Source organism: Micropterus dolomieu, linkage group LG22 (genome assembly GCF_021292245.1).
Source record: "Micropterus dolomieu isolate WLL.071019.BEF.003 ecotype Adirondacks linkage group LG22, ASM2129224v1, whole genome shotgun sequence".
NCBI lineage: Eukaryota > Metazoa > Chordata > Actinopteri > Centrarchiformes > Centrarchidae > Micropterus > Micropterus dolomieu.
The window spans coordinates 13103517-13128219 of NC_060171.1; the positions used below are offsets into that span (position 1 = coordinate 13103517).

A 24703-nucleotide genomic window follows, 5' to 3' on the forward strand; every position below is an offset into this window, starting at 1 on the left:
GATCCGCTTGTATATGGATGGAAACACACATGACACACACATCATCTACATTCCTTATGTGCCTGCTGTTAGCATACAGGCATAGGTGTAATTTACACTGGTAACACTGGGGACATGTCCCCAGCATATTTTTAAATGGCTGTTTTTTGTCTCCATCACTTTTTGAAAGGTTTTGTTACAAAAATGTTCCTTCAAATAGTTTGCACCAAGAAATGTTAACTAATAAATGAAAATGCTTTAGGGTTTATTTGCACAATGAGAAAAAATGCAAAGCAATTTAAATATAGAAGAAACAAATGTGCATTGTCCAAAAAAGTAACAGGCTGCTGATTACTGCATTATATTCTGTTATATTTTTCTATTTATGAATTGTCACCTGCCAGCTGAATTTTTTGTGAAATGAAGGCATTTCCACCCGAAATTGGAGCAGAAAATGTCTCCAGAATGCAGGAAATGAATTGTTCAATAATCAAAATCTTCTGGGGGAGGACCCCCAGGCCCCCCACTCCCCCACCCCACATATTTCAGCATTTCAGAATAATTCAATAGTTTTTAAAAGATCTTCTCATCTTGTTTTTGAGCATCATCAGGTCGTCAAGTCAAGTGTATCATCATACCCCTAATCTGAGCCCTTATGTCCCCACCACTATTCAACAGAAAGTGACGCCCTTGCATACAGGTATGTGGTGATGTTGGATCTCTGGTCCTTGCTGTCCTCTGGACGTCACAGGGGAATATCATGCCTGTACATCCTGGGAGATCCAGCCTCAGCTTCTCTAATGTGACATTCAGTTACCTCCAAAGGTGAAATGGTCCCCAAGAAAAAAAATCAATTTTGCACGGACATTTTAGTTTACTCCTCTGGAGTCTTTGCCACAATTTTGTGTGCACATGTTGGAGACAGAAAACAAGCTGCATCACTCCAAATCGTCTTTTCTGTGAAATGGCATCCATCAAAGTTAATGGGCTGTAATCATCACCACAAATACACTGTCACACATCCCACTGCTCACTCCTGAGTATTCAACTCCCAGTCAATGGGATGTAAAGAGTGACAAGCCCGAGGAATTTCCCATATCATTAATGACTCTAAGTGAGAACTGGAAGAGAATCCAAACAATGTTGCCATTTTTCATAATTTTAAAATCTCCTCTGTTTTCTCAACATCTTTGGGGACTGCAGAGGAGAAACATTTATCAGAAGTGCATGTGACATACAGTCAATACTAGTGATTGTGTTTCAGGCACCCATCAACATTGTCATCTTGTGAAATAATTCCTATTAAATGCCACATGCTGATCTGCTGTGTGGTAGATAGATTAATTTTCCAAGTAGCCAGCCCTGCCAGCTTCAAATCAGAGTTCACCGTGTACTGTATATCTACTTATCTCCAGGCTGTATGCTGCTGGACTTCTGATTATACATCACACAGACACAGATACACACACAGACACACACACACACATACACACACACACACAGACCACTCTTTCAGTGCCTGGTGTGGCAGCGCTCCAAGAAAGCTGTCCCTGATGTATTTGTGTGTTTGATAGGATGTTTTAGCTGTAGCATCCCCAAAAGACAATTTGTAGACCTCAACAGATGGAGAAGTCCAATTAGAAAGGAGGCAAATGAATGGGAGAAATGGGACACAAACATTCCAACTCTTTCTATCCCCCAAGGCATACAGCTAATCTTAGAGTACAGGTACAAAACCAACACCATGCATACAGGAACTAACACCTCTGTTTTAGAGGGGAAACATTAAAAAAAGAAAAGCTAGAAAGCAGACGGAGAAAAAAAAGTGCCTGTGATTTCATTTCTGAACACTACATAGTCAAAGAGGAAAGCATTGAATTTGATACAGCTTGCTCTCATTCCACATCTACAGTATGTATAAATATCTCCTTCTGTTGTCTGATTCTTCAAGGGCAGACGTCCCACAAAGCAATTGCCTTGCCATCAGCCAAGACCAAAAAAAGGAGAAGAAATGAAAAAGTGCTTAAATATAGCAACCCCCTGGGATAGTGGGAGGGAGGGCGTGCTGTAGTGTGATTAAAATGAAGAACCTTCGTTCAGTCACGATTGTTAACGGTAAATTCGACTGTTCCGTCTGTGGTGGAGCCAAAGCAGTGTCTTTACTCTGCTTGTCTCCAGAGTGTTAACATCATTATTCATCAGGAGGCCTGTCCTCTGCAGTGACAAAAATGCTGAAGTTATAAATAACGTGAGTTGTGTCATTAAGTACACATACTTTCTCCAACTGGCCTAGGGTTAGATTAATTCAGGCTTCAGCCACGCCTGCTGTGAAGGCAGACATATCAATATGAAGTTATAATAACTAAGGTTCAGGAACAAGACCACGCTCTCTCTCTCTCTCACTAATCCAATCTCCTGTGCCTCACTAATTTCGCATATAATCCTGTCTAACCCCTTTTTCTCCCATTTGTTTCAATTCTCACATCCCTCCCCCCCAAACCCTGTTCTTCTCCTCTCTCAGTGGGTAGTACATTGGCTCAGCGGTCAGCCCTGTGGCCTCACAGCAAGAAGTGTCCTGGGTTTGAGCCTTGGATGTCCCACGTCCTTTCTGAGCAGTTTGTATGTTCTCCCCATGTTCATGTCAAAGACGTGTGCTTGAGTTAATACTTCCATCTAAGTAATTTTATTTTCTATCACATGAACCACAGGGGTATGATAAAACTGATGCTTATCAAGGCATGCCCCCACCCGCGACCCCCGGTTTCTTAGCTGCTCAGGCCCATCAAAACCCTCTCGCCAATCCAAATAAACTACCTTTTATACTGCACAGCTGGCGTAGTCTTTGTTAGTAAAAAGTCTGTTGATAGACTGTGAGGATACAAGACCAATTTTCATGGGCAAAATGACCTTTCTGTTGTGTTGTTGTTGTTTCGCCCATGGCCCCGAGTTATTATTTTTCGTGTGATATTTTGATTTGACAGAAGAAGTCTTGTGGAGTGAAATGAAAAAAGTAATGATGTCCCCATGCGCGAGAAGTAGTGTAGTGCAGGTGGGGAGATGGTGGATAGGGCTGCAGCTAGCAGCTCTACTCTGCCCCAGGGGCCAGTCAGCAGCTGTTAGAAAAGATGCAGCTCTTCCCAACACTTCCCCACAGGTTCTCGCTGGTTTCTGGTACTCGCTGTTATCTGGGCTCGCTGCTGTCGCCAGTCTGGCTGCTGTCCACACTCTCTGAGAGAGCGCTCAGTACATTTTTACGCTTCACCACTCTTTCTGTCTCATCCCAACCTCCACTATTCCCCTCAGTCTCACTGTGAGATTTTGAAGTGTTCCTTTGAACTTGCAGCTATTTTTTTAAACGGCTGGAATTTGTACCTTGATGTTTGTTTCAAAGACACTCACTGAGGACTTTAAAATGCTTCTTTCACTGGTATGACAAATAATCTGAGGCCGTTTCTGTATTGAATTCTTTATCACATACAAGGCATTAACTATCTTGTATGTAAGTGTATGTTTGTAGTTGAAGATGAGGGCCTGCAGCTGTTTGGTGTTTAAAGTTGCAACTCAAAGAGAATCTAGAAGTTTTCTAGTGCTGAGCTTGAAGAAAATATGATCCTTTCCCCCATTATCTTGAGATGTTCTCCTTTCCTCCATATTCTTGAAATATATTAGTCCTACTGGGCATAAAGTCTTTTAAAGAGATCATATTATGCTTTTTGGCTTTCCCCCCCTCCGTTATTGAGTTATATACCTTTTCGGTGAATGTAATAGGTTTGCAAAGTGAAAAAGCCCAAAGTCCACACCAAAGGGAGTTCCCATCTACCACAGAAAACACTGCTCTGAACTGCCTGAAAACATCTTGTTTGTAAACCAGCCTTTTCTTCTGCTTTGCTGTGACGTCACAGCAAAATGTGTGTCATAAGGCTCACCTAAGGACTAGTCGGGTAAGCCCTCAAAAACACCAGTGGAAAGACGTCCGCCTGCTGCCTCTCCTCTCCCTTCCAAACATTAGCTACCCTCCAGGCAGTCAATGGACATTAAGTTGTTACTGTGATGTAGAGACAGAGCTCAGTTAAAACATTATGGATGAAAGATACATTTGTTAGAGATTAATAACTCACCACTCTGAAACTCTTGCTCCAGTCCATGTTGCTAAGCTGGTAAGGGGAACATATACAGCTCAACTGAAGCTGAGTTTACCCTACTCTGCTTCTGATTGGCTAGTAGTCCTTAATTAGGAACTGCGGATGTACAACTCCAAACAAAGATCTTGTAGAGGTAAGACGTATCACTACATAGCTAAAACAAAGTGTTTAACACACAGTCTGAAAAGAGGAGCTAGGGACGGCTGTGTCTCAGTAGGTAGAGCGGGTTGCCTGTTAATTGGAAGGTTGGCGGTTCAATCCGCGGCTCCTACAGGCTGCATGTTGCATGTTGTGTCCTTGGGCAAGATTCTGAACTCCGAATTGCCGCTGTTCCGCCAGTGTGCGAATGTTAGTTTCTGTTTGAGCACTTAGGCTCAGTGAATGAATAAGTATGAATGATGAATGCAGATATAGTGTAAAAAGTGGTTTGAGTGGTTGAAAAGACTAGAAAGGCAGTATACAGAGCATTTAACCCCTAAATAAGATTTTGAACCTGAAAATTAGCTTTTATTATTATTATTTATTAAGTTTTTATTTTAACCCAAACTGCAGAATGATGCCTTAGCGATAAGTCAATTAATCATGAAAGTTAATTCTTGACCTTGGAAATAGTGGTTTGACTAAACAATCCCCGTATAAGGTCCACTTACTTGCTTTCTTAGAGTTTTCACTCCAATCACACGGCACGGGTCTTCATCGGCAGATGGCGTTTGCTAAGTTGTCATGGAGATGACCACGGCTTCCAGCTTCTCCACGAGAGCAAGTGGTGCTTTTCTTTGTCTTTTATAACTGGAAATTAAATAGTGTTTGGGTTTTGAGCTGTTGGTCAAGACATCAGTCTTTAGGTCTGATAAATGGTGATGGGCATTTTTTGACATTTACATTTAATAGTTTAAACAGTTACTCTGTACAATACTCTAGCAATGTCTTATTGCATTTCCATAAAATTTGGGAACTTCCAAGAGACACATTTAAAAAATAGAATTGTCAAAATTACAGAGGCAGAGATATCCTGACTAGTATGGGTACACTAAATTCCCAAAATGCAACTCAAAAGCATCTTATATAAACCCCTCCCTGAATATGTTATAAATTAGAAGTTTCCAAGGCCAGGTACAGAACACCCTAATGACACCACTATGACATCATTAGGGGATATTTTCTTTGACTTGACAAAGCTCCTCCAGAGCTTTATACATTTGGGGAGTGCCCCTTTAATCAAAAAAGCAATCAATAGATTAATTAGTTGGTTATTAGATTAATTAAAATAATCAGTAAATACTAGTCGAAATGGCTAATGGCCGAAACTGGCACATTTAAATTAACCACGTGAATGTAGATGTAAATGTTTCTTCAAAGAACCACACAATCACTGAGCCCAAAATCTGGTGACACTGTTCTCTGCCATTAAAAAAAAAGCAGATTTTTAGATACTGTAACTTGTGAATGCACACGCTGCAAACTCAGAGTTAAGGGGCCATTTGGTGTAGGGAGCTGATATCCAGTGGCTGCTCTGAGTGGAATCGCTCATCAAAGTTAATCTTGCACCGTCTGCTCTGGCGCCGCGGAGCACTAATCTGCTGTCAGTGTGATGAGGCTCCTGGACCAGTTTCCCTTTCCAGAACAGAGGCACTAATCCAAAAGACCTTTCACGTTTTTACTCTCTTCCCTCACCTGACTGCACGACAAAGGTCACAGGGGTCACTTAGAAATCTCATCCGGTCAATATTTTACCATTTGCATGGGTCCTTAAGTACAGTTTGTACCATTTAGAGGCCAGTTTGGTCTGTTGTGTCCTTGTGAGCAGCATCCTATTTGTGCTTTTTCATGTAAGAAAGGATTTTCACATTGCAGAAAACAATAAAACAACAATTCAGCTAATACTATAAACACTGCTATTAGTAATGTCACTACTGCTATTACTACATTAATTTTCTTAATTGTTTTTCACCTTTAACCCCACCTCAGGCCTTTGCACATCAGAGGTGAGGTAATCCGCTTCCTGCTCGATCAAAGCTTTCTGTCTTCAAGAAAATACCACCACTCTCTCACTCGCATGCAAATTTACCTATAATGAATATGGAATGAGTTCATTAGCATAATCGCTTGAGAGTCTGATGATTTCATTTTATTATCACGTTCTCTCATAATCCATAGCTATGGCGCCCCATCATACTCCCAACCCCTCTTTCATGTTCCTTTGCCCTTACCATTCAGCCACGAAGCAGTGTAATTGCATTATCAAAGTATTATACTGACGTTGTGAGAAGATATTTTTAGCCTCTGGCTTTCTGAAGTAACGTAATAGGCAGAAATATAAACATGGAATGACAAATTAGAATTAGAGCAATGTTTGAGTCAGTTTACTTGGTTCATCATGTCCTGGCTGATTGAAGACTTGCATCATCCAGACCTCCCTGACACACACAAATGATCATTCTCACATTTGCGTGTTTCCAGGATAGCATACTGTTTTATGGATCCATGTGGATACTTAACCCTCTTAAAACAGAACAGCCATTCCTCTAGTAATTAAAAGAAATTGCCACAAGGAATTGGTTGTAATCATGACGATGAGGAGCTGAAGTAGAGGTGGCTTGGCATATAATAGCGATGAAATAGGGGTGTTTTTTGCACAGGACAGCAGTTGTTTCTCAAGTGTCAGCAGGTGTAGACTGAGAAACTGGAGAAGAGCAGAAGAAAAGAAAAATGTCAAGCAGGGCTGTGCTAGCACTGCATGATAATAGAAAAGGAGGAGAAACAGAAAGAGAATGAAGTGTTTCATCTCCAACTCATAGTAAGAGGCAGGCAGGTCCAGGCAGAGGAAGGGTGAGTCAAAGTCAGGAATGGAAGAGCTGTAGAGAGGAAAGCTTTTTATCATCCCTGACTCTTAAGAAGATCTCCCAAATGAGAGAGGGCGTGCATGCTAATGTCAAAGCCGTGGTGATAACTAGCCGCCTGGTTTCGCGGGGTGAGGGTTAAGCTTGGATTTGAGGGGCTGTGGGAAAACATGTTTGATATGTGTGCGAGTGAGAGCTGAGGTGCCTTTGCCAGAGCTATACGTGGGGATTATTCTATATGGTTTATCTGTCTGCATGGCTAAAAGAGAGAAAATTCACTGGCCTTTATTGAGTCTGTGTAGTTCCTGAGACTCAGGGATAAACGCTCAGCTGCAAGATCAAAGCCACATTGACACTGCTGCATCACAAAGTCTTCATTTACAATGCATTAACTGACATGGAGCCATGCATGCTATAGCTGTTTCCTTAAACTTCACATGCTAACCTTCAGCTCTACCCATCACCTCTCGCAAGTCTGCAGAGACTGGATGTGGAAAGCATACAAAACAATCGCTCACATCTGCTCCACACTTAATTTTACTGCATTTCAAATCCAGTCACGGCAATGTAGTCTGCGCATTTTTTCCCACAGAGTCGGTGATGTTCACCTATCTCAAAGTTGTCCTTCCCTGTAGCTATTGTTCACAGTTACTCATACTCGAGTGCTCTGTTTTTCCTACCACACGCATTAGAGCCAGAGGACCGTACTGCCTGGCAGTGCAGTCCTCTGGCTCCCGCCTATCTCTCCTTTCCCATCTCCCCATTATGTTGTGTAGTTCTGCCAGCCTCTCCTTCTCTCCCTTATCACCTGCAGTGAAAATCTAGCAGGCTAATCCCAGCGCCTGTGGGATTCCCCTCTCTATAATGATGTATATCTGAGGGATAGCATCATAGCAGAATCCTATCAGCCCACACACTCTTAATCCCATCAGTCTTTGGTGTCCAAACCCAAGAGAGGCAGCTTTTTGGATGTTGTGCTCCCTGGCTGTAGCCAGAGATGCAGTGCAGAACATCAGGAATGACACGTGGTGTTTAGGGATCATATTGGAGATCATGTTCATTTATTGTGTTTCTGACTCTTGAAACATGGTTGTATACCTCCCTAAGGATTGCATTGTAGTGGTATACTGTAGCTGTGTCACTGCATTGAAATATCCATGCTAGGTGTTAGCCACCAGTGAAGCTGCCAGTCTCTCTGGCATTACAAAGATTTTATTTTACAGTCTGTTCATGGTGGAAATAAATACAGAGTGTGTTTAATATTTTAACATGCTGACCAAAACACAAAACAGATTTATATTTGGTTCATAAATAATATAAATATATGGTACAACACAGAGAGTTTCCCTTTATTCAACCAGCTTCACTTACCTTTTTTTTATCTGTAAATGTAGCAATCTCTGTTTTCTGCATTTCTCTTTTCTTACTTTGTGGTCAGGTTAACGATGCCTAGTGGTGCAGAAAAGAGCGATCATATAGCCTTTTCTTTCTTGTTTTTATGAACTAACCACCCTCAAGACCTCTCCTGCAATACTCCATAAATCTTGCAGTCTTCACAAATACACTCCAGTAAATGTAAATCTTCTTGTCACTCATGTTGGTATGCCTCTATGACACACAGGCAGTATAATCCATTTTCTTGAAATTCAGAATTCATAGTTTTACGAGCATGATTGAGTTCAGAAAGGACGTTAAATTTTTTTGGTAAATCTTTTATTTCACTGTCAGTAAGGATGAATATTGTCCTCTTTTAGCCTTGTGGAGAAGGTACAGAGAGCTGTATTGTCACAGAGCATTGCTCCATTTGCTCCCTGTCATGACTTGTAAAAAATGGAGCCTTTCTCCGCTGGTCAGTGTAAGGCTGCATCACGTCCGTGTCAAGTCCTCAGATAAGATTTTAATATTGTGTCCACTCTGACACTCTGTGATCCTCTGTCGTAGCTTTACATTTCACATCACGCCCGCAGGAGATGTCAAGGATTTCTGATACTTCGTGACCTTGCCACCATCCTGTGGTCCCTGCACAGTTTTAATGTCTCTCTCTGTCATTATCAACTTTTGATTGGTACAGTTAGTGACAGTATCGGAGTTTCAGGATAATTGACAGTTTTTGGTCTCACAGGTTTGGAGGGCTTGTCTGTGCTGTAGAAACCACTGAACTGTGAAACTGAGCGAGTGAATTACCTCAGGAAGCACTGATAGGGAGCTCGGTGTGTGATGAAGGTCATACAAAGAATTGTGCATTCACAGAATTATCAAAGACATGCTGAGGACACTCGGTGCAGAGACCATGTTTGGAATTTACCAATCTCATCTTTTTGAAATGATAAAAAATGCTAATTCTGTGGCGGACTAAAACTTGTTGACCTTGAAATTTTTTCCTAAATTAAGTGCTTTTTCAAACGAATGTCTAGTTTTAGCATCTCAAAGAGCATTTCATAATAAGGTCACTGCAACTAAAGCCTTGAATATACTTTGGAGCGGACGCGTACATGGACAGCTGTGGCCACCACAGACACAGACTACTTCTGTTTATACTACTTTCTGGAGTCAGCTGGGCGGACTCTTTCCACAGATGCTCAGTAGATTGGTAGGTGCCCTAGTAGTGGGACTTGTCCACACGGTCACATAAAATGGGAGCCTGTGCGTACCTCCTCTGATGACCTTTTTTTTTTGTCAACGGGACCCTAGCGGTCCCTCACGTATTCGCGGACAAAGAAATAAAGAAATAATACTTGCTTAACACGCAAAACAGATGCCAGTGAGTCCAATGAATGCGTCTTAGGATGATTTCCCCTGTTTGCAGATAAAAAGAGAAAAATGCTTAGAGGGATGCGAAGTTAAACCAATGTCATGAAATAAGGTGAGATTGAAGTTAATTTGAGATTCAGATTTTCAGATTGAAGGCCCCTTAGTAATTATTGGCATGAAACAATGGAATAGATGGTGCATGAGATAGGACAGTGTGTTAAATTCATCTTGATTGCAATCAGCTGACGAATCAAAATTCTTAATGTATTAATCAAATTTGTGTCATTCCATTGCTCCTCATTGAAATATATAAAAGTTGAGTAGATCAAAGTGGAGTTTGATGAGAATTAATGTCTTTACCATGACAGATTTAATAAGATGGCACCATTCAGTCCAGCGGCTCCAGTATCTTCATCCCTTCATCATTTGAACACCTTGATCTTGATTGCTCACATCAGTGGAATCAAATGTTGTGAGGGCATTTAAGTGTAATTCCTTCCTTTTTCTTTTATCATCGCACTTTAATACAGTCACTCCTGCAGGAGGCAAGTTAGTTTCACAGTAATACCATGAAGCTAGAAGTGCCATGACAGAGGTGCCAGTGGATGATTGGATTTTAACGCTGTTGACAAAGCCCTCTCAGCTGAAAGATCTGCCACAGTCCTTCTTGGATCCTAATTGTCAGCACTGCTAAGCTGTTGGCCGCGATCTCAACTGGCATGTCAGTTGGTGGGACAGCAGGACTTACTTTAGACCTCTATGATTACATCAGAAACTTGAGCTTGTGCACACTTAAGAGGGTTTTTTCCTGTAAGGGTGGCCTTTCTCCTGCAGGCCCCCACACACTTTTATGGGTTGGTGTATTTGTGTGCAGCAGACCCAATGGAGCAAATGACCATAAAAAAGGTCTGATTTAGGCTTCTTTCACCTGAAAAGATTTCATTTAGTTTTGTTTGATTTTAGTCATCCAGATATCGTGTTTGTTTTTTGTTTTTTCTCGCTTCCCACTAACCAGATGGCAGTCAGATTTCAGACACAGGGTTCTGGAAGACAATCAAGGAACAAGATTGCTTTTTTAGGAAGGGGGATTGGTTTAACTAGATGTCAAATTAAAGGCCCTTTCACACACACACATACACACACACACACACACACACACACACACACACACACACACACACACACATATAAATGAGTACATGTTCTTGTGACTGCTTTTGTGTGTGTGTTCCTGTGTGTCTAGGCGTGTCCATGTTTTTGGGTGTCAGCGCTCGCTGTGAGGCAGTGAGGTCATGTACAGAAATCTGTCTCAGAGCACCCCCTGATGGAATACTGCACCATATTTAAGGTCAACCGCACAAACTCTGCCACACAGGTTGATACAGGGACTCATGAATGTTTGATTGGTCTATTATCCAAGCCGGGCGTGAACATTCATCCCCCACTTCTGGAATTCAAATATTCCTTTTAGTCTGACATTGTTCCTACACCGTCTGAGGCGAGCCCCCAGTTTCACTCTTTCTCACCACACCGGGTTTCATCTGCAATGCTGTCATCTCACTGTGGGACAATTCTACAGAATGTGCTGTTTTTAAGACCGGTGTGAGTGCAAACGCACTATGGTTTCAGGTGGGTGGAGCTGGGGAATTGATACTCAGTCATTTCGACACTCCTCTTCCTCCTCTGCAGGGTGGATAAGGATCTGGCCATCCATCTTCGTGTCTCACCCATGTCAGTTCAGGGTAGCAAACGCAGGTACCTGGTAGTCAGAGACAACAAGAACAAAGCAGGAACATTACTTTAATCTCTCGCTGCTGTTAATTCCTACCTCTGCCGTCATCCAGGAGGCAGAGCTTTGTGTATCTCAGCCTCTCCCTTATGAACAATCCATCACTGTTAGTGCTTCTCTCCAGAGTGCGCTTGCTCCTTTCTTTTTTCACCTGCTCACTACTATGCTTTGCTTTCAAGAGACGATGCTCGCTGAAAGGACTGCAATACATTGTATTACACAGTTGACTGTTCAGACTTATTTTCACATCTAGCAGCATCTTGCCACTTCTCCCACTGGAATAAAACACATGTTAGCAGTCAAATGCATGTGAGGGAATGTTGTCCTGCATTTTTTTATGTGGATTTCTTAAGGCTTTCAACAGTACATCCGGATTCTATAGTTGACACCTGCTGTCAGGCTTTGTCAGTGATTACATAGGAAAATTACTTGACCTGTAATGAACTGTAAAACTAATGACATCTGTGTGAGATTACTCAACTTGAAAGCAAACTGTTGTACATGAAGTCCCATCAAGCGTGATATTAAAACGTCCACTTTTACATCTTTCCGTCCAAGCTCTGTAAAAGCCCAGGCTGTTGGGCCCAACGTGATGGAAACCTGAGGCTAATGACTCAAGCAGACGGCCGTGGGCATTAGACAACTTCATTTATGAAATAGTCAACCTCCCGTGTAGCGATACATTCACATTACCCTGCCTCACTTGAGAGACATGCAGCTGTCACAGTCACTGAGCAATGCTGATGTCCTTTCCTACCTGCATTCATCTTACTCTCAGGAGGTAATGGTCTTCTCAGGTCATTTGCGCATTAGGGTCTGGATCATTCATCTCGCCCACCTGCAATCCTGTGGATTGTTGGTCCTCCACAGCACATAGATGGATGTCTATAAGTAAGACATACATGCTCTGAATCATTAATTTAAATAATTTTTCATAAATCCCAGCGCTGCCTGTGGCCTAAAGTGTCAGCAAAGGGCTTATCATGAACATGCAGGTTATGTTTAAAGGAATTGTGGGGGTATAATTTGCAGGTTTGTGCGATATTAATTGCCTTAGAGAAATCAGGGTTTACTAACTATTTTTTTTCATGATGTTAAATGATAATCCCCTCTTTGTATGGCAACTGAATGTCCCTGTGTTTGAGGCTAAATATTTATGTGTTAGTCTGGATGGTATTGGCTGTTCAGTGTTTTGTGTTTTGTACATGTACTAACAAATCTTAAATCCAGAATCTTCAAATTGAACCAAATTTACCGAATTACCATTGTCACTGAACGGATCAGTAGCTTTTAGCAGTGAAGCTCCCCTTGCCAGTTAATGAAAACACCGTTAACTATGTTATTTTTTCATAAAAAGATTATTGACAGACCACAAACCCATGAAAACAATCATCAGTGACAGAAAAAAGTATTCAGATCCTTTACTTAAGTGCCAGTAGCAATACAACACTGTGAAAATACTTCACTTTAAATAAAAGTCCTGCATTAAAAACCTTTCTTAAGTAAAGGTATGTACAGGAAATATTATCAGCAAAATTGATCAAGTATCAAAAGTTGAAGTACTTATTATGCAGATAAATTGTCCCTTGTCAGTGTTTTACTATTACATTGTTGATGGATTAATAAAAGTAACTGCATTGCTGTACATGTGTAGTTTTATCAACAGCAGTGCATCATATTCTATAAGATCATCATGTTTGTAGCTTTGCTGGCCTGTGAGAACCACGTATCAGTATAAAGTCAACGTTTTATGAGTTCATAAAAAAGCTTTGTGATGATGCATTTGGTGGGTGGATGGGGGGAGGGGTGCGGGGGGGTTAAATCAAATTTGAGATACATTGTTTTCACTGGACAGGCAGGGTATGAAGATTTTTTATCTAAACTGTCATACAAATATAGTGGATTAAACAACTCAAGTTAAGTAAAAGAAAAGTAAATGTACTTTGTTACATTCCACCCCTGTTGCTGACTTACTGTGGCTTACTGTGTTCCATCACAGTTGCACATGCTGAAGAGCATTTGAACGGTAATGCAAGCATTAATTAGCTGAGCAACTATGCAGTTAGTGACTACAATTCTTTGAACGGAATTGAACAAAACAATTCAGATCAGCAAAGTGATTCGTAATTTTCCCCGCTAATACTTGACACTGGAGGTGTCAGCTAACGTAAAGAAAGTGAGATCAGGAGGACAGTTTGATTTCAGCTTTACCTTCAGCACAGACAGGTCCGACTGCCTGATAGAAGACAGGTGAATTAATCTCTTTAATGGGGATGATTCAGTCCCATCTGACATATGTACAACCATTAATCTGCTCACGCTGAATGTGGCCTGTTCAACATTTGTATAATAAAATTACATGTCTGTGCATATAGTTACACCATCGGGTCAGCTTTACGCTTTATCTCGAACATAAATTGTTTTAATGTGGTTTCACTACGTATCTGCATTCAGTATTCAAGGTCCATTTTGATGTGGGAAAAGAAGAACAAAACACCCAGGTGGCTGTAGCTGAGGCCCACAGACTTAAACAATTTCTCCAGGGTTTCGCATCACACTGTTCCCTTCCCCTTTTGCTTTTACTTGATGTGATACTACTCCCTGTATCTTTCACAAGCTGTTTGGCTAACAGAGGTCACAGGGGATATGTAACACGTTTGGTCACGACACGAAAGCATTAGCCAGTGCCAGCAGGTGTGTAATTATATATGAAAAAGGGTTTTAACAGAGGAACATCACGATGGCATGAAGAAAGTAGGCCAGGAAGAAGACACTTCAGAAAAGTCCTATTTATTCCTCACCCACCTCAAATGTGTGACTTCTTATTTGAAGTTGTGAAATAATACAAGGTCATTGTAACTATTTCAAGACTAGTAAAAATAACATAAAAGACACAACAATTTAACATGATAAAACAAGCCTCCAGGGTGGAGTCTTTAAAAGGATATTTACCCTTGTTTTTCTACCCTGCATGGTCACTGTTGTCTGTTTTCTGTGTTTCAGGTACGGTGACATGGTGCCAAAAACAATCGTGGGGAAGGTGTTTGGGTCCATATGCTCTCTGAGTGGGGTGCTGGTCATCGCCTTGCCTGTCCCTGTCATAGTGTCAAACTTCAGCCGTATCTACCACCAAAGCCAGCGGGCAGAGAAACGACGAGCCCAGAGGGTACTGATCTCCTCCTCCCTCTGTCGCCTCGCTCTTCCTTTTCTCTCTATCTCTATTTATTTTGCTACTATCTGGCTTCTTCCTCTGTCCCTGTCTTATCCGCACGTAACAGAATGACAGGGCAAACACTATCTTCCAGAATATTAATCTTTTATTGTGTTGGGCTAAACTTGCTTGAGTATATTTCAGTGGCAGAAAGAAATAAGAGAAGGAATGACAATGACTGAACAAATGATCTTCAGAGTATAGTGTCAGCAGCTTTTCAATGGCAATATGTGCATTTCTTCCTAAAAGTGTTTGCTAAGGCAGAATTTCCTAATGGTATATTTAAGCATAGCCTCTCCCTGCTAAATACTATGGCTGCCAGAGGGAGACAGAGACAATTAGTGTGACAGACAAACCGTCTAAAACAGAGGTCTGTTTGTTCGAACAGAAAACTCGGCTTGCTAGAATCCGTGCTACGAAGACTCGAGGCACTAATGCCTATATGCGCTACAAACAAAATGGGCTCCTGATCAACTCACTGGAGGAGGTAACGGGACCAAGTAGCGGCTTGTGGGCTTACTGACCGGGGCCTCGCTGACGCTTGCATGCCGCTCTGCTCGGGGGCCATGCCACCACACAAGGGGGGTGGGTGGTTGGGGGGCTTCTCATGCTGTAACACAGCGGCTGCTGTCATTCCAGTGCTTTAGTGTGATTGTCCTCTCTCTTTCATCCCACCTCTCAGCTGCAGCATTGACATGCTCCGTCAACACTCTCTCTGTCCATACAGCAGGAGGGCCAGGCAGGCACACTTGCCTTCTGGTGGAGCACAGCCATTACAGTCACACTGACTCATGACCAAGCTCTGCATGTTTGTCCAACAGGGTTTGGAGGGGAAGAAGGGAACCAAAGACTTACTGGACAATAGGTCGCCTATGCAAGCTGCCTGCTCAGCCTGCATCTCCTCTAAACTCTGTTTTTGATCCGCTGTGTGTGTGTGTTATTTCTAGAGCATCCAGGTTGTAGTGCAGACTAACACAACATACCTTCCATCCCAGAGCCGTGCAGAACTTCATCCAAGTGTGTATTGTTGTTGTGGTCCAGAATCTGTGCTGTGTTTGGTGCAATCTGTTTGATCTGTGTCTAGGTCTGCCACTGCTGTTGCACTGAAATCACCTCAGTTAAAATTTGACGTTTCTGGTCCTCCTCACCAAAACAGCAAAAGAATGGCAAAACTAATTCTATCAGGGAAACATGTTGTAATCAGCCACTGTCTCTATGTATCTCTAAAATATCCCCGTCTCACTAGGTTGTCAGTAGATTGGCTGCCGTGCTACAGATCAGCATTTCAACCCTCAATGCTTTGCGTACTCTCCACTACATCACTGAACTAGCTGTTGCCTGAGACTCCGTTTCTATGCAGAGTCTGAAACTGCTCATCTACACTGTTTGTTTTTTTACTTTCTGTGTTTGAAGGCCTCCAAGCAGGCAGGAAAAGCCCTGGTGGCGAAGGCCGCCACTCCTCCTTTTGAGAGCCAACATAATCACCTGCTGCACTGCCTGGAGAAGACCACGGTAAAATCCCTTTTTTTCTGAAACTTAAAAGCTGTGTCCATTGGAAAACGCACAATCACTTTGGCATCTACTATCTTGGTAACAGATTTTAGATCAGTTTAAAATAGCTCACTGTAAAAAATAGTTCCTTTTATGTATAATTGCATCACTTCTGAAGTCTGCTCTGTATCGTCAGTAGCCTGTTACAATGTTACAAATAGAAGCAAAGTGATTTTTTCATCCATGCACAAACTATACAATCATTCATCATTTCATATGCAGCACAAGTTAAATATAGCTTTAAATGGGGCTGTGAAATGTTGAATCCTCTCTCCAGCAACATGCAAAAGATAACATGATTCCGCTGGCCAATAACATTATTTCTTACAAACAAACCAGCATAGTTAATTTTACACTATCTATCTATACAGTACACGCTATCTATAATTTAGACATGTAAGAGCCCCTTTAATGCTTGGCTGTGACATGCATTTTACACTTGCAGCTCTAAACCATGTACAGAGACATAGAAAGGCAGGAAATCAGTGTTCCTCCTGATAGATGATCCTCTCCCCACAGTAAAAGGCTTGCCAGTCGTCTGGGAAAAGCTCCATGAAGGCTTCATGCCATTCAGATGGCAGCACACATATTTACATCAGACCTCTTATGGTGTGCATTATAGATGGCAGAGTGTAGAGCAGGAGTGACAGAGAAAGTATAAGAAAGGAGGCTCATTCAGGGCATGGCATCAGTTCCTTCGTGGTGTCACTCTGCCCCCTGCTGACAGAACCTGAAACTTACTTGGAGCCTGACCTTCAAGTCATGCTCATTTGTCACAGGGATAACAGTTGTGAATGTTTTCACAGATGGCACTTAATATGGACATCTGGGCCAATATATTTCTATTCCCTTGATGATTCATTTTCCAATTATTAAACAATTTTGCTGTGGATTCTGTTCAGTCTGTTTAGTCTTTACTGTGAAACATCTTTACTCATTATTTAGCAGAGCCAATCATTGATGTAATAGAGTGATTCATGAGCAACAGCACTGAATCCAAATATCCACCATCTTCCTCTGCAGAATCATGAGTTTGTGGACGAGCAGACATTTCAGGCCAACTGCATGGAGATCTCTGTGACGAACAAGTCGGGCTCCCGTTCATCCTCGCTGTCCTCATCTCCACAAGGCCTTAGCTCGTGCTGCTCTCGACGCCACAGGAAGAAGAGCAGCTTCAGCCTGCCCAGCACAAACAACCAGGAGCTCAGCACCATACAGATAAGAGAGAGGCCAGTGGCCAACAGGTAGTCTCCCAGTCTTGCTCCTTTGTCTGTCTCTACGTCTTTGTGTCTTTATTGATTCTGTGCTGGGGAATGAAATTATGGAATAATTTAAACAGAAATATAATCAATTATTCATTATAGAAAAGCAAAAAACACTGTTTGTTTTGTTTTTTTAGGTTATATAAACTGAAGGCTTTTTTTGTGGATTCAAATGATTCAGGTTTAAAAACTCTCATTCATTGAATGATCTAAAATGCATTGTCACAAAGCTTCAAATAATGCGGTTTTTCAAGCAAGTTCAAAGCATGTGCAATTTTTGGACTAGCTGAGTTTCATAAGTGTAGAGTTATTTTCACATCGCATGTGATAGTTTTGAAGGGCCAGTTTGCCCAAGGTGTAGAAAGTCTGCCGGGATAAAACTACAGATAGTTTTAGTTTGTTCTGATTGGAAGATATGTGTTTACAACCCAATGCAATGAATGGAAGTTTGTTGGTGGTGCTTAAAGAAAACTTCTGTGTCCCGTTACTCTGCATAATCCAGATATATTGTCGTTTTCAGTTTTATTTTCTACCAAAGAAGCCCCTTCTCTCTGTGAAAACTGTCGAACAGCTTGTTCTGTGGATTATCCCGAGCAAATCTAACACTCTATCTGGAAATAGGTGTTGCTGTTGAATGTAATTTTTCATTGGTGTAAGCAGCACAAATGAAATTCCACATCAGGGCACAGCAGTATTCTCAGAGATGGATATCTCAAGTACTTGCAAGTACTGTAAAACCTAAACTTTCTGTATTTTTTGAAACAACAAAGAGTAAGTGAGAAAACTTGGGTGATACTTAAATACTTGTGTGGAAAATGTCATACAGAGAATTGCAATTACATGCGATAATATTCATTTCTTGTGTGAAACTTAATTTCAAATGCATCAGGACAGCACATACTTTAAACAAACAAGGAAGAATTTATTGTTATTACATGTCGAAAGCAAAAAAAGTTGAATTTTAGATGTACAGTATAGTCAGTCATAACCTTCAGTTTCAAATACACAGTCCTCCTACGCAGTATATTCTCTGTAGAAGTCCAAGAATTGAAATATATCTTAATGAGCAACATGAGCCCAAGCCCATTTATATATTCAGTCTGTACAAAGAACATGGATATTTCTTAATAGTGGCTTTTATACAGTATAATGTATAAAAGAACTCCTTGTAGTACAGGCTTTGTGTTACACGTTCACAAGGTTAGGCCTTTCACCTTCTTTCATCCTGTGTTTTCTTTTACAGTCGCTCCAGCCTGAATGCCAAACTTGATGAGACTGTGCCCTTGAAATGCGACAAACCTTACATCACTCCATCCATGGTCAGCCTATCTGCCCCCGTGGTGACCTCATCAGACGGGCGCGGTTCAACCACCACCACCGCATACTCTCAAAGCAACATTGTCCGAGTATCTGCCTTGTAGTTGTCATGCCTATAAGATCAGCTTACTGGTCTCAAGAAGCACCAGATGCTGAGGAGAGGGACCACTGAGCATCAACCTGCCATAATCTAGAGGGATTATAAGATAAGCAGAAGCCGGGGTTTTTGAAGTAGTGATCTCATCTGATGTCAAACTCTGCATGGTAATAGAATGATGTGGACGACTGCCTTGGAAATAAATGTGAACCAGCAGATCTTGCACCATTAAGCACAGCAGACCAAGGAATTGTTGGGATTGAGGGATTATCGTTGTTGCCTAAAAAAAACTTTATTTTTGAATATGTAATGTAGTTGTATTTGTTGTCTTCTGATTCAAAGGAGAAAAGGCAGAGGTTAAAGGTCATGCTTGATGGCCTCTGATGACAAAGCACACATTACCTGAGGGCCATCGTTGTGAATATTAAATCGGTCTACTTACACATTAGAAACATTCACTTCACTCACCACCACCCAGTTAAATAGATTGTTTTGAAACCCCTCAATTAACTGGTTTCTAATAGTCCCCTCACTGTTGTAAATTCAGAAAACATACATCTTCTGGAATGGATAACTGTTGTGAATATTCATTAACTGACTCATTAAGTGGTTGATGTCATCGCTTGATGAGTAAAATATTATACGCATCCTGACATGTTTGTGAAATGTGCAAGTGAAAGTCCAAATGACAAAGTCTTTGTTATCTTTCATATTTGACATTCTGATATGGAGCTATGTTAAAGCCACCTCATCATCAAGCCAAGTCACATTTACAATTGATACTGAAAACTATACAGGGTACATATAAGTTAGGTCACATGGTAGAAATATAAGTGAATGTTTCCGCAACACTTAACTAATACTAACCCTATTGTGGACACATAGTATTGACCTGGAAAACCATATGAAAGAGTGTAGAACATCAATTCCATTGAGTTCCTCTTAAATTATATTATTATATTCATAAGCGAGACTTGGTAGATTTCACTGTGTTAAAGGGCCATTTTGTACATTTTTCATATTGTAAATATCTCAGTTAGAACTTTATCAACTGCATTTGAAGTTGGCTCTTATTTCTAGATTTAGTTGACACTTGTTGGCATACTATTTCCAGTCTGTTAACTGGTTGAATTAAGGATTTGCATGCTGTCATTGCAGAATTCTGTTTATTAAAAGTATGTCTCTGCTTCTTGTTTGAGGTTTGTCAGTAAAAATGAGATTGATGGAAGGAAACACAATGAGGTATGTTATGATGTAAATTCTGCAAGCTTTTGCTTTTAATGAAAAACAAATCTTGTCATGGAGTACATATATAAGGGGTAAGGAAAAGGAACACATAATCACACATTGTGCATTTGGTGCAGTGGATAGAATAAATACTGTAGCTCTACTGAAACATCCATTAAAGGACCGTTGTCTTTTCTTTTTACTGGAACACAATTAGGTGGATTTTATAATGGTCTGCCTGATTCCTCGAAGAGCGTCACCCATAACAGGAGGGAATAATAATTAGTTGCTGCTGCAGGACATGTGAAGACCTGACCGGCCCAGTGGTGGGTCTTGACTGCAGGGTCTCTGGAGACAGACATGCAGGCCTCAGTGATTGTTTAACAGAGAACTCCTCCTGCTGAGCTGATTGTGTTGATCCAGGCTGCTTCCCACAACATGCAGTGCTCTGCAGAGTTTAGTACCTGCTGAGAAGTCAGCCAGCTTAACATCTAAGATAAAGCAGTGGCATATAAAATAATAGGCCCAAGGAAAAATTCACACTTTAATGGATTCATTTAGTTAGTATTTGAACAATGACAAGACAAATGTTAACCATTTTAATATTCAGTTACATAGTAAATATTGTGTATGGTCATTTGGTCTAGAGCGACTCAAAGATAGACAGAAGTGGAAATAATATCATTTCTTATTGAATATAGATTTAACCTTGATTTTAAGTCTAGAAAACTCTGTCCGGAACTGAGGGTTCACTGCAGCATATATTATTGGGTCACTGAGTGATGTGATGCAAGCAACAGAGACTGACAGAATCTCCACGTCCTGAATGATCGTTGACTGAAAACATAAGAGAAAATTGTTATGAAGACTTACAGAACGTTAAAGCATGTCATAGACATATTTACATCTTCACAATTTTATGTTTGCTGGTGTCATGACATTTCTGGGACCTAAAAGTGAGGTAATGGGCCAGAAACAGTTGAGAGGCCCTACCATAAACTACAGTGTAAGAACACAATAATTCACCTACTAGAAACAAAAACCTTATCTCACACTTTTTGATAATCAAAATGCATGTAAATGCTGCATCCATAGCTCTACAACCAACCTATAAATGCTTACCTGTGTGTACTTGTTTTTGTGAACAATAAAATTCATCAGGATAGTTGTGATCAATGGCAGCCAGAATAGGACGAAGGTTATAATTATGTAGCCAGCACGCTTAGCCATTTTACTTTCCTTTTTTTTGCGCGCTCTTTCTTTACTTGATTTTGAAGGCATCATGCAAACAGCACCTTCCACTTCTGCATTTTGTTTTGTAGCTTCTGTTTCATGGACATTATTTGAGACTGGAGGTAATGAAGATACTTGATCTACTGAAGCAACTGCCAGTGTTTCACCTTCATTGCTGTTACACTGCATAGCTTGTTTTAGTTCAATCAGTGAAACAGAAGTGGACTCAGTGGACAACAGTGCAGATGATGGAACACGGGTACTGGTTTTAGTCATTTCAAAGGGTGCAGTGTCAAGTTTCACTCTCTCTTTGGACTGCTTTTCTGTGTCAAAATTGCTTGACACCTTCTGCGGCTTTGTGGTTGAGCTCTTAACAGCATCTCCATTAAATGGTTTTGCTTCAACTTTTGTGGCACCGGGGTTGGACTGCTCTGTTTCAAAAGGTTTCTCCTCAGTCTGCACTGCAACCTGCATTGCAGGAGGTTGAGATTGTTCTGTTTCCAAGTCAGTTATCGCCATTGTATTTTTTAACTCTTTATTCTCTGAACCGGTGGAGACACACTGTGGAGCGTTTGTTGAAATCAGTGGAGTAGCCGTAGAATCTTTCTTGGATGAATTTGGTTCAGTTTGTGTTAATAGTTCCACCTGAGCAACATTTTTGCTCAGTGTCTGGTTTTGCTCTGATATTCCATGTCCATTTTCCACAGCTGTGGTTTCTCCGTTTTCCTGCTTATCATCTGTCTTGTGATTTTTTGAAAGATGAAACGTACCTTTGTCAAATATTTTGCGATTGTGCGATCTCACAAAGGCAAATATGCGAGCGTAGAATCCAATGATAACACCAAAGCATGCTGCCCAAATTGGGAACAACATGTACAATCCAAAGGTGTCATAGGAGGATGATGTCTCTCTCTGTAATCCTTTGCATCTCACATGCACGGGTGAATCCTTCAGAAATATCAGACAAAAAACAGCTACCAGAATAGCCAGGGTCCATGTGACAGGAATCAGTACCATGATACGCCTTCGCCTTTTACTAGTTTTGAAGGGTTGTGCAATGGCCTGGTATCTTTCTTCACTTACACAGGCCAGTGTCAACAGTTGGATGCAGCAGCTGAAAGAGAAAGAAGCCAATTGTGTATCACAGATCAACCTGTCCAAATGTCCTCTTTGATACACAGTCACAATAATGGTTAAGAGAATGGGGCAGTCAATTACACATCGCAGAATGTCTATTACTGCTAGATTCACCACCAGTGCATTATTCAAGGTTTGCAGTGATTTTTGACGATAAACTGCCAGAACCACAAAAACATTTGCTGCAATCCCCACAACAGAGGTGAGCAACAGAATCAAGCTGTTTGCCACGACAAAGGCGATGTCAGTGTACTCCTCCCACATGGTGTTGTTCCCAGAGTTCCATGCAGGTGCGGTCTCGCCTCTCATCTCCCGATTCAAAGAGTCAGCATGTTTAGTTCTGTATCTTCATTCACTCTCCGCTGACCGAACATACAGTGAGCGTGCTTTCGCTTGTTGGCAAGTGATTCTCCACTGAATGAGTAAGATTAATGGGTGAACCTGCAGCCTGGACAAGTTACGCAAAGTATCCGCCCTTTTCATTATCACTCCACAGCAGCAGCAGGTCACCTGGGAGTCCTCACTGTTCACATTCATTAAATATTGTGCTGTGTATTCACAGCAGAGACTACTGGAAAAAGGATGGTTGTTAAATGAAAAATGGTTAAGTCACTACTGTCTCAGTCCTGACATATGACGAAGCCAATCAGGGGCTCAAAGCTGAAATGTATAATGATGATGGTATGACATTGTGCTGCATATGATATTCATATGTGTTTGGCATGAACAGATGTCCATTTCATTTAATACAGTACCTCACAAAGGTTAAAAGCTTTGCATTAACCGTGCCAGATGGATGACTTGAGAGTTCTTGAATTGGCTCAGGAAATAAAGAGAGCCATGCTGCTGGATTATAGCATGACATTGTATAATCCTGTTTGGAGATAAACTGTAAAATGCTCTTTGCTTCGAATGTGCAAGCTTATGTACTATGCCAAATCTGGGATTATTTCAACACAATACATTTTCCTCCTGACCAGCCTACATATTAGACTGATCGAATGTCTCTCAAAATCATGTCAACATGTATGAAACAAAAAACTATTCAACAAACATCTTGGTGGTAACAAGTGACTAAATGTTTTAGCTCACTATAAACCTGACAACAAAATAAGCAACTTTCTAAAATAGAAAGAAAAACACTTTATTTAGAATCAGATTCCCATTTACAATTACATCAATAGTGCCAAACAAGTGGGAGGGAGCAGGACAAAATAAGCAATAAAACAAAAAATCATACTGACTGTTTTTACCAAAGAAACACACCAATCAAAAAGGACTATTCAAAAACATTACAATGGGGGTACTCACCACTAACCACTTGTGTGTGCACAAAGTGAAGGGCAAACCAATTCAAACTCTCAAGCGCAGATTTACCAAATATCACAATTATTATAGAGAGTAAATTGCTGGATGGAACAAAGTCAGAAGGAGGATTATTGTCCTTAAATTAGGTGTTCATGCCGAGGACAGGACGACAGGATTTCAATCTGGCCAATGAGCGGTGACCAACACAGCAGAAGTAAAAAGTAAAAATTAGCGGGCTTGCGTACACAACGGTGTGTTCAAGGCACCACAGTTTCCGTTGAAATAAACATTTTGCTACATTTTGTTGGCGCTGAACTCAGCCCATGTGATCGTACCTGGAGAGTTAGTGAACAAGTCAGAGAGAATATTTATTCAATTATTGTGAAAAGTAACTGAATTGATGGTTTAATAAAGATAATCCTATCACTGCTCCCAAAAACAAATGTATAAACCAATAAAAAAAAAAAATCAATGCCACACAGTAAGGTTTATCAATAAATCACTATATACTGAACAGCGAATTAAATCAAACAGCCAAATATTCATGCAACATCCTGGGTATGAATCAGGTTCAGAGACGGTCATTATGTTGTCCATCTCTGAACTGTCTATTAACCCCCTCCGAACTGTCTATAAAGACTAAAAAACATAGTGCAAAGTCTTTTACTGCCTGACTGACTTTCCATTTACAAATGCACAGTGTGAGGTGTGCAGATGGCTTCCTTAACAGGTGCACCCAAATTTCCCATGATTTTGTGGGTATTGCAGAATTTATTTTTAAACACAGTCTTCTTCTTCTCATGTATCAGGCCAGCTGGACAATCTGAGGGATAGCTTGTTATGTTGATTTGCAGTTTCC

General features: G+C 41.0%; 2 protein-coding genes across 3 annotated transcripts in view; one reads left to right on the plus strand and one right to left on the minus strand.

Annotated features, from left to right (window-relative positions):
• The window catches only part of LOC123961896 (potassium voltage-gated channel subfamily D member 2-like), a 34265-nt gene extending 14209 nt beyond the window's left edge, over nt 1-20056 (plus strand). The window contains exons 2-6 of one of the 2 annotated variants that reach the window (XM_046037680.1): nt 14505-14667; nt 15101-15199; nt 16126-16224; nt 17287-17507; nt 18769-20056. In XM_046037680.1, coding sequence (XP_045893636.1) covers nt 14505-14667; nt 15101-15199; nt 16126-16224; nt 17287-17507; nt 18769-18946 — 760 coding nt within the window. In that variant the 3' untranslated portion in view covers nt 18947-20056. The remainder of the gene's footprint in view (nt 1-14504; nt 14668-15100; nt 15200-16125; nt 16225-17286; nt 17508-18768) is intronic. The other variant, XM_046037681.1, reaches the window with a different exon arrangement.
• Nucleotides 20057-20847: 791 nt separating this feature from the next.
• Nucleotides 20848-22845, minus strand: LOC123961579 (alpha-1A adrenergic receptor-like). The gene is made up of 3 exons (XM_046037066.1): nt 22170-22845; nt 21289-21491; nt 20848-21003 (listed from the first exon to the last, which is right to left on the minus strand). The coding sequence occupies exons 1-3, from the start codon at nt 22843-22845 to the stop codon at nt 20848-20850; spliced, it is 1035 nt and encodes a 344-aa protein (XP_045893022.1).
• Nucleotides 22846-24703: the final 1858 nt, after the last annotated feature.

Excerpts from the sequence above, each read along its gene's own strand:
- LOC123961579 (XM_046037066.1), bottom strand. The coding sequence starts at position 22,845 with ATGAGAGGCGAGACCGCACCTGCATGGAACTCTGGGAACAACACCATG. Across the intron at positions 21,492-22,169 it reads TCGCAAAATATTTGACAAAG|AAGCTACAAAACAAAATGCA; the intron begins GTACGTTTCATC and ends TCCATGAAACAG. Across the intron at positions 21,004-21,288 it reads ACAAAAACAAGTACACACAG|TCAACGATCATTCAGGACGT; the intron begins GTAAGCATTTAT and ends TTATGTTTTCAG.